The sequence below is a fragment of the Balaenoptera borealis genome (genome assembly GCF_965194805.1).
Source record: "Balaenoptera borealis genome assembly, chromosome: 3".
NCBI classification, from domain to species: Eukaryota; Metazoa; Chordata; class Mammalia; order Artiodactyla; family Balaenopteridae; genus Balaenoptera; species Balaenoptera borealis.
In genome coordinates this window covers 54074670-54084936 of record NC_138866.1, presented here as the reverse complement: position 1 = coordinate 54084936, position 10267 = coordinate 54074670, and the positions used below count along the sequence as shown (strand labels likewise).

Sequence of the window (10267 nt, the reverse complement as noted above, 5' to 3'; positions counted from 1 at the left end):
CGATCGGTTTGGTCACGTGGTGCCCCTGGTTACGCCCGGAGGCAGCTGTGGGGTCTGGGGCTCAGACGGGGGCCATTTTGCCGAAGGCAGCCTCCTGGAGTTGGGGGTTTAAGCTGTTCTTTTTCCTGCTCTGCAGCTTGAGGCTTGGAGAAGAACAGGAAGGCTGGGCTCCATCGAGCCCTTCGGAGACGATGGTTTCCTACACGCTCCGCCACTTGACGACCCTTCATGGAGGCTGCGCCCTTCGCGCTGCTCCCGCTGCCGCCCCTTCCAGCCCTCTGTGCCTATCGCCTCCAGAGCCGCAGTCGTCCTCCCGCCCCAGAGACTGATGGTAGACGAGGTGGGGGCGCCATGAGAGGCGAGAAAAACTACTGCTGCCGTGGAGCTGCCGGAGACCGCGGTTCCTGCCCCCCGACACCTTCGCCTCTGGCCTCGACCCTCTTGATGCCCGCGGAGGCAATCTCAAGTAATTGGTCTGGGTCTGGAGGTGGTTTGTCAGGGGGAGATGAAGAGGAGACTCGGCTCCTTCACCAACTCCGGACCGCGCCGGATCCTTCCGAGGCCTTCCAGGCTTTACAGGCTGCTTTGCCGCGCCGGGGCGGTAGACTTGGCTTCCCCCGACGAAAGGATGCATTGTATCGGGCCCTGGGCCGAGTGCTTGTGGAAGGAGGTAGTGATGAGAAGCGACTTTGCTTGCAACTCCTCTCGGACGTTCTCCGGGGTCAGGGGGAGGCAGGCCAGTTGGAAGAGGCCTTTAGCCTAGCACTTCTGCCTCAACTAGTTGTCTCCTTACGAGAAGAGAATCCAGCCCTGCGGAAAGATGCGCTGCAGATCCTACACGTGTGTCTGAAACGTAGTTCTGGACAGGTGCTGAGAACGCTTATACAACAAGGACTGGAAAGTACCGATGCCCGGCTTAGAGCTTCCACGGCACTACTGTTCCCTATCTTGCTTACTCCTGAGGATTTGTTGCTCGGCCTAGATCTTACCGAGGTGATAATATCCTTAGCCCGAAAGCTTGGCGGTCAGGAGATAGAAGAAGAATCTGAGACAGCCTTCTCTGCACTTCAACAAATTGGGGAGCGTCTTGGCCAAGAGAGGTTTCAGTCATATATCTCTCGCCTGCCTTCTGCCCTGAGGAGACACTACAATCGCCGCCTGGAGTCCCAGTTTGGAAGTCAGGTTCCTTATTATTTGGAACTTGAAGCCTCTGGATTTCCTGAAGATCCCCTTCCCAGTGCAGTGCCTCTTTCCAACAGCAATCTTAAATTTGGGATTATTCCTCAGGAGCTGCATTCAAGGTTGTTAGATCAGGAAGACTATAAGAACCGGACTCAGGCTATTGAGGAGCTAAAGCAGGTGATGGGATGCTTTAACCCTAGTTCCACCTCTCATTCTAGCCTCGTCAGTTTCATTAGTTTGATGTATAATTTGTTAGACGATTCTAACTTCAAAGTGGTCCATGGCACACTTCAAGTCCTGCATTTACTGGTTGTTCGCCTTGGAGAGCAGGTACAACAGTTCTTGGGACCAGTTATAGCAGCTTCTGTCAAAGTGCTGGCAGACAACAAGTTGGTGATCAAACAAGAATACATGAAAATCTTCCTCAAGCTAATGAAGGAAGTAGGTCCTCAACAGGTGCTTTGCTTACTCCTGGAACATCTCAAACATAAGCATTCCAGAGTGAGAGAGGAAGTGGTGAACATTTGCATCTGCTCCCTCCTGACCTATCCCAGTGAGGATTTTGACTTATCCAAACTGTCTTTTGATCTTGCCCCAGCTCTTGTAGATAGCAAACGCAGGGTACGCCAAGCAGCTCTTGAAGCCTTTGCTGTGTTGGCATCATCAATGGGCTCAGGTAAAACCAGCATCCTTTTCAAAGCTGTGGATACTGTTGAGCTGCAAGATAACGGAGATGGAGTGATGAATGCTGTGCAGGCCAGATTGGCTAGGAAAACCCTCCCAAAGTTAACAGAACAAGGATTTGTGGAGTATGCAGTACTCATGCCATCATCTGCCCAGGGTAGATCAAGCCATTTGGCACATGGAGCAGATACAGACTGGCTTTTGGCGGGTAACAGAACTCAGAGTGCACACTGTCACTGTGGTGACCACACAAGGGATAGCATGCAAATTTATGGATCTTATAGTCCAACTATCTGTACTCGAAGGGTACTAAGTGCAGGAAAAGGAAAAAATAAATTACCATGGGAAAATGAGCAGCCTGGAGTCACGGGAGAAAACCAGACCTCCAATTCAAAGGATATAGAACAGGTATGCATCTTCCCTAATTTCCTTGAGTTGAAGCAATGAAAGAATTTAAAATGAAAGTATGCTTGTAATGACTTAAAGGTGAGGCTCCTTGAGGGCTGTATGCTTTGTTTTTAAGTCAATTTGCTGATGTATCTATTATAATGAGACAGGTTTGGTAGGTTAGGTAGGCTTCCTGCTTGATTGATTGGATTAAATTTGAGGCACAATTTGATATAGACAATGCTTGGATTTCAGTTTTGGCCTGTCACTTTGGCATATCAGTTATCTCATTCATACAACAAACCTGGTATACAAACCAGGTTTGTATACATTCATATAACAAACCTGAATACCTGGTAGGTGCCAGATAAAGAGCCAAGTTCTGGGAAGGAAGATGAGACCAGTTCTGCGGAGTTTAGGGAAAAGGTCAGACCTATAAACAGGCAGTTACAAGTTTGTTAAGTGCTAAAATAGAAATATAAAGGGTCCTGTGGGAATACTGAAAATAGAAAAAATAATTCCACTGGAAAAGTAAAAAAAAAAGCCTTCCAATAAGATATGACATCTGAACTGAGGTATTTTTCCTCAAAAGTTTTTATTTTGAAAATTCCAAATCTGTAGGTTATTTAAAAGAATAGTACAGTGAATATTCATATGCTTCATCTGTATTTACCACATTACCATCTATAATGTGATGAACTTTACATGACATCACGTCATGAGGCATGTAATATCAGGTGTCCCACTATTGGTGATGCTAAGTTTTATCACTTGGTTAAGGTGGTGATAGCCGTATCACTCCATTGCAAAGGTTTATTTTCCTCTTTGTAATTAGCACATGATCTGCTGGATGATACTTTGAGACCTTATGGATACGTCAACAACCTTCCACCCCTGTTGTTAGCATCCACTAATGATCCTTACCTGTATATTTATTACATTGGGAACTACAAAAAAGGGTGACACTTCTGAAAATTCTAATGGTCCTTCTGTATTTGTTACCTGGCATTCTTTTTTATTCTATGTGTAATAATTAAATACATTAGTATTCCTTTTGATGCTAGAATTGATTTGACCAGTGGCTGGCTCCTGTGTCCTTTCTCATGACTCTTTAGTCTTTGAACACTTCTTTAACTTAAACATAATATGTTGCCCAGGCTTACCTTGTATTTTTCTTGTTCCAGACCTGGAATCAACCTTTTTTCCAGGAGCCCAAGAACTGCTTTTTTTTGTGGAGAGTGGAATTTTAAAACCAAAATCTGGGTATAGATGTGCTCACTGCTATTGCTTATCATTATGCATTGGTCCTTTCAGTGGACAGAACCAGGGAATACCTTTATTTATTTATTTATTTTAATTTTATTTATTTTTTGGCTGCGTTGGGTCTTCCTTGCTGTGCACGGGCTTTCTCTAGTTGCGACGAGAGGGGGCTACTCTTCGTTGCGGTGCGCAGGCTTCTCATTGTGGTGTCTTCTCTTGTTGTGGAGCACGGGCTCTAGGGCGTGCGGGCTTCAGTAGTTGTGGCGCGTGGGCTCAGTAGTTGTGGCTCGTGGGCTCTAGAGCGCAGGCCCAGTACTTGTGGCACACGGGCTTAGTTGTTCCAAGGCATGTGGGGTCTCTCTGGACCAGGCATCGAACCTGTCTGTCTGCCCTGCATTGGCAGGCGGATTCTTAACCACTGTGCCACCAGGGAAGTCCCAATACCTTTTTTATTTTTTTAAAACAAATTCATACTGATACCTCCAATTCAAATCCAGCACTACAAGGTTCTTACTCATCTTCCTTTAGTCCATATTTGTATCTCCCTTCTCCCACAGTATAACTCTGGTCCCCAATATCAATTATATTTATTCATATGCTGTATCCTACAATACACAAAAAATAATTAATACACCAGTAATACAACAACTAGCTACCGACTAAATAAAGTTCAAGATTTCTTTGCAGTTGTTTTTTTGTTTTTGTTTTTGTTTTCTTTTCTTTATGGCGTGTTGGGTCTTCGTTTCTGTGCGAGGGCCTTCCCTAGCTGCGGAAAGTGAGGGCCACTCTTCATCGCGATGCGCGGGCCTCTCACCATCGCGGCCTCTCTTGCTGCGGAGCACAGGCTCCAGACGCGCATGCTCAGTAATTATGGCTCACGGGCCCAGTTGCTCCGTGGCATGTGGGATCTTCCCAAACCAGGGCTCGAACCCGCATCCCCCGCATTAGCAGGCAGATTCTCAACCACTGCGCCACCAGGGAAGCCCTGCAGTTGTTTTTATGCTTAGAATTATCCAACAGTCATATGGTCAAACTTTTCTTAAATTAATTGGTTTATAGGTGATTATAATCGAAATGGTATGATAAAAGATGAATAGGAATTTGCTAAGTGTGGATGCATCCTGGTGAATTTCCGACTGAAGATATATATGTTCAGAGACACTGAATTATAAAAGGACTTAGCGAGTTAATAAAAAATGGCGAATTTCTAAACAGCTGAAACAAGGAGTTTGGTGGGAAGCAACAGAAGATGAAACCAGAAATGTAGGCAAGGACCAAGTATGGAGATCATTTTTGTAAATAAGGAGTTCGTGCCTTTCGCAGTATGGGTGGAGGAGAACTGTGTTCTCTCTTGTTCCTTTTAATTCTAAAATTTTTCATTTTTTTAAAAAATTTTTCCATATTTACATAATTTAGTCATATGGTTTTTCTCATGTATTTCTCATATAACTACCAGGCAATGAATGATTTTCTGTAAGCATTTATTTTAACACTGCTTGTTATGTGTCAAATCTAAAATGTTAGTGAAGGGAGTTCTCTGGCAGTCCAGTAGTTAGGACTTGGTGCTTTCACTGCCGTGGCCAGGGTTCAGTCCCTGGTTGGGGAACTAAGATCCCACAAGCTGGGACTTCCCTGGTGGCGCAGTGGTTGAAAGTCCGTCTGCCAATGCAGGGGACACGGGTTCAAGCCCTGGTCGGGGAAGATCCCACATGCCGTGGAGCAACTAAGCCTGTGCACCACAACTACTGAGCCTGCACTCTAGAGCCCACAAGCCACAACTACTGAGCCTGCGTGCCACAACTACTGAAGCCCACATGCCTAGAGCCCGCACTCCGCGAAAAGAGAAGCCACCACAGTGAGAAGCCCGCACACCGCAACAAAGAGTAGCCCCGGTTCGCCGCAACTAGAGAAAGCCCATTCACAGCAACGAAGACCCAACACAGCCAAAAATAAATTAAAAAAAAAAAAAGATCCCACAAGCTGCGTGGTGCGGCCTAAAAAAAAGGAGAGTTAATGTATTAAGATTCTGGTGCTCGCTAAAGCACCAAGAATCTGAAAATTAACACATTTCTGAAATTCTAGTGTAGATAGATATTGCTTTTGAAAGAAGTTATGGTGAAATTAAAAATTATCCCAGAAATTAAGTTATACAGTTGTCCTTCAGTATCTGAGGTAGATTGGTGTCAGGACACCCAAGCATACCAAAATCCGCAGATGCTCAAGTCCCTTATATAAAATGGCATATTTTAGTTGCATATAACCTCCTCCTGTATACTTTAAATCATTTCAAGATTACTTATAGTATCTAATACAATGTAAATTCTGTATAAATAGTTGTAAATGCTATGTATTGCCAAGGAATGGAAAATTCAAGTTTTGCATTTTGGAACTTTCTGGAATTTTTTTTTTTAAAACATTTCCCATCCACTGTTGGTTGAATCTGTGGATGTAGAACCCACTGATTTGGAGGGCTGACTGTACTTTCTTGCTCAGAAATGGTCTGTAGAAGAACTACATTGGAAATTATCTTAATGGAGGACATGGATTAAATATTTAAATATTTTTATGTGTGCAGTTTTTTAAAGTACATATATTTTTTAAAAATTAATAAATACTATAGTTTCAAGCAGATGAATAGACAGAGCACAGAGAATTTTTAGGACAGTGAAATTATTTTGTATGATACTACAATGATGGATACTGGTCATCGATATGTTTCTCCAAACCCATAGAATGTACAACACCAAAAGTAAACCCTAATATAAATCTATGGATTTTAGATGATAATGATGTGTCAGTGTAGGTTCATCAGTTGTAACAAATGTACCACTCTGGTAGGGATGGTGTTAGTGGAGGGTGGGTATCTCCTATATGTGTGGGTGTGAGTAGGGGATATATGGGAACTCTCTGTACTTTCAATTTTGCTGTGAACCTTAAACTGCTCTAAAATATAGAGGAGGAGAGGGAGATAAAGAGAACTCAAATTTGAATGAGGTAACAAAATGCATAATAAATCCATGAATAGGAAGACCCAAAAAAACGGAAATTAATTTGGGGGAAAATGAGCTTTAGGTAGAGGAAGATAGAACACTCAGCTCAGTTTGTTGAAGACCACTATTCAAGAGACAAGGAAAGAACTAGAGATGTAGAACTTGGAAGTCCCATATTGAGAAGTAATTGTTGAAACTGTGAGATTGGAGGGGCTCTCCAATGAAGGGCATTTAGAGCAAGAGCAGAGTGCTTAAGACTCCATTTTAGCCTACAGGCCCATTTAAGGAATAGCAGTAGGAGATAGAACCTTACAAGGCAAAGAGAGTGCCTAAAAGTTGGAAGAGAACCAAGAAAGAACAAAGGTTTTAGAAGTGAAGTAAAGAAAGTGTTTCAGGAAGTACATCAGTACTGTTAAATGCAGGAGAGATTGAGGAGAATTAAATCTGAAAAAGCATGATTTGTTCTTATATATTCAGCCTGCTACTTGTAAAATTATTTTTGAAGGTACTTTTCTCATAATTTTATCTTTCTTAATTTCCTCTTAATAATTCTTCTGATTGTAAAAAATTATAGTGCTTATTATAGAAAATTTGGAAAATATAAAAAGGCACAAAGAAGAAATTTAAAATTTTCAGCGATCTCACTACTGAGGCCTCCTGTGAATATTCTATTGCCTGTTCTTCAAGTATCATTTCAATTTATTTATACAAATGTAGATTATTTTTTCCATACGCAAACGTCTCCCCCTTTCACTTTACCATGAACGTTTTTTTCTTGAACAATAAATAATTTGTAGTAGGATCTTTATTGGCTGTTTAATATTAGATCATATAAGTCTGTTTAGCTGTTCTCTTACTTTTGAATATTTAGGCTTTTTAATTCTGTTTTTATTTCTACCATTTAGTTGATTATTTTTGTGCCCTGACATATAGACTGATAACCAGATTCCTGTGGTATTCTGGTTATCAAAAACTTTGCATCTCTTTCTGTGCTTTTATGACTGTTTTAATGGTTTAGTGGGGTCCAGTAATCAGGCATCACTAGCTGGCTGCTTTGTTAGCTATATTTTTCCTAACAGATTTCTCTACAACGTATTAAGAGTTACAGTAACCTAGACTGAAAAGTAAGGAGCATACGTGCTTTATGTGTATGTAGTTACTAGGTCTGTAGCTTTTTCAAGGTAGAAGATTTGGTTATTGGAAGGTAATTGGGACATGGATGAAAGTGGTTTTAGACAGACCAAATTTATAAGTTTATGAGATGAACTGATAAGGAAATACAGGCAGTAAGCATTTACTAAACATCTTTTTGATCATCCACTATGTGTGAAGCCAAGGTCGAGCTTATAGATTACAGACCACCAGGGAATTCCCAGAAAACTTTTATTTTTAATGCTTGTCAAAATCATGAGTAACCCAAAAGCATATCTATTCTCAGAGTAAACGATCTATTTAAAAACTTAAAAATAATTTATAAATAAGTTTTTAAAAATAAACCTTAAAAAGCATATTAAATAAGACAATGTATATATTATATTGATTTTACGATCTAAAAAAAAGCTATAGCAATTCCCTTGATAAATGGCCGAAACATACCCATTTCCTTGTATACATATTTTTATTGCCCTGTAACTTTTTAACCTAAGGCAGCATCAGCTATATATATTAAATATAACCTTACCCAAAGATACCAACTTTTGTTTTCTCACAGACAAAAAACTAAAAGTCATGTAACCAAGAACTGTCTTTTTATTCTCTCCATGAGTATATATATCTTTTTCATAATGATTTAAGTGGCAAAAATAAACATGCATTTGTCATCATCCAAAGGCATTTATATATCCTTTAACCTGTTTATTTGATGGTTATCCTGTAATGTATAACAGACAAGGGTAAATTTAACATGGGGAACTATATTTAATATCCTGTGGTAAATAATAATGGAAAAGAATATATATATGTGTAACTGAGTCACTTTGCTATACAGCAGAAATTAACATAACATTGTAAATCAACTATACTTAAATAAAACTTTTTAAAAAGTATTGTGATCAGTGATTTGCATTTTTATCTTAATTAGAAATTAGGTTTTAAAGATTTTTCATTAATTCAGTTTTGTATTATTCTAAAATCTTAAAGTTAACAGAGTCTAGAAATTACAATGTAAGCTAATGTATTAAGCATTATAAGATTTATGACATTATAAGAATTGATCCCTTTTAATAAAGATATTATCTATTATAAAATTTAATTGAACACATGATTTTACAATTTTATATTTTGAAAATGAGTGATGTTAATGTATCCAACCAGTGAAACCAGTAGAGGAAATTTAAGAAATTTAAGTTAATTAGGCGTTTCCTGAGAGGATGAGTTCAAGTTTGCACAAACAATTATATCATACTGATATTATTTATTTATTTATTTATTTTTTGGCTGCATCAGGTCTTAGTTGCGGGACGTGGGATCTTTCATTGGGGTGCACGGGATCTTTCATTTTGGCGCATGGGCTTCTCTCTAGTGGCACGGGCTCAGTAGTTGCCCTGTGGCATGTGGGATCTTAGTTCCCTGACCAGGGATCGAGCTGGCATCCCCCGTATTGCAAGACGGATTCTTAACCACTGGACCACCAGGGAAGGCCCCTAATATTATTTTTACATGGTGATAAAATCTGGGCAAAGACAAAAAGCTGTTTTCAAATGAGTCTGATTTGTCCAAAGAGCCATCTTAAATAGAATTTTTATGTGAATTTTTTCTATACAAGTATATGCAGTGTATTAAAACTTTTAAGTTTAAGAACATTTTTTTTTTCCTTGTTCTTTAACCTAGTAACCAAGGTCATTAATTAAACCCACAGCTAGTCTGTGTTTTCCCTTGAATGTATAACTTTTGGCAAGACCATTTTTTTCCTTAAAGAGCCAGTACATTTAAATAATCAGAAATAAAAGAAATCTTAAATTCTCTTTTTGGGTTTTACTTAGTTTAATGTGATATAAGCACTTAACCTAGTAATAATGATTTTTATAAGCCAATTGGAACAAGAGTTTTTTCCAGTTGATATTATCCTGATTGATTAATATTGTCTATCGCGAGACAAGGTATACCAATTTGCTCAAAAAATTTCATATTCATAAAATGGAAAATGTTTTTACTTTCTACATAACTTAGAGGATCTAATTATGATAAATCAATAGAATTTAAGGTAGAAGCAGGTGCCAATCTATTAAGAATATTGAGCAGCTAAAGAAACAAAAATATAATTAGATTCATTAGGTTCATCAAGGAAGCATCATTGTTGAGTGTGTTGGTTTTAAATATATTTCCACAAATTCTTTGAAATTCTTCACCTGAAGAACTGGAGTCCAGTTCCTCTCTCCCTGAATGTGTCTGGACTTACTGACTCACTTCTAACAAATAAAGTAGAAATGGTGGTGTATGACTTCATAAACTAGGTCATAAAAAGGCATTTTAGCTTCCATCTTGGTTGCTGTCTTTCTCTGATCACTTGATCTGGAGGAACTCAGCTGCTATGTTGTGAGCAGCCCTTTGGAGAGGCCCAGATGGCAAGGAACTGAGGCCTCCTACCAGTAGCCACCTGAGTGAACTTCAGTGATCCTTCAGTCTCAGTCAAGCCTTCAGTTGACAGCAGCCTGGCCAACATCTTGATTGCAGCATTAGAGATATCTAAACCATCCAGTTAAGTTGCTTCCAAATGTCTGATCTATAGAAAGAGAGACAATTATGTTTGTTGTTTTAAGCTACTG

The 10267-nt window shown here is 39.8% G+C and overlaps 1 protein-coding gene and 1 long non-coding RNA gene across 4 annotated transcripts in view; both read left to right on the top strand.

Moving 5' to 3' along the window:
* Positions 1 to 30: 30 nt before the first annotated feature.
* The window catches only part of TOGARAM1 (TOG array regulator of axonemal microtubules 1), a 76692-nt gene continuing 66455 nt past the window's right edge, over positions 31 to 10267 (top strand). Inside the window, exon 1 of one of the 3 annotated variants that reach the window (XM_082383798.1) lies at positions 31 to 2274. In XM_082383798.1, coding sequence (XP_082239924.1) covers positions 229 to 2274 — 2046 coding nt within the window. In that variant the 5' untranslated portion in view covers positions 31 to 228. The remainder of the gene's footprint in view (positions 2275 to 10267) is intronic. The other 2 variants (XM_082383796.1, XM_082383797.1) reach the window with 2 other exon arrangements.
* LOC309624990 lies at positions 2282 to 9051 on the top strand. Its single transcript, XR_014242285.1, has 2 exons — positions 2282 to 4216; positions 4521 to 9051. It is a non-coding gene; the product is annotated as an uncharacterized lncRNA (long non-coding RNA).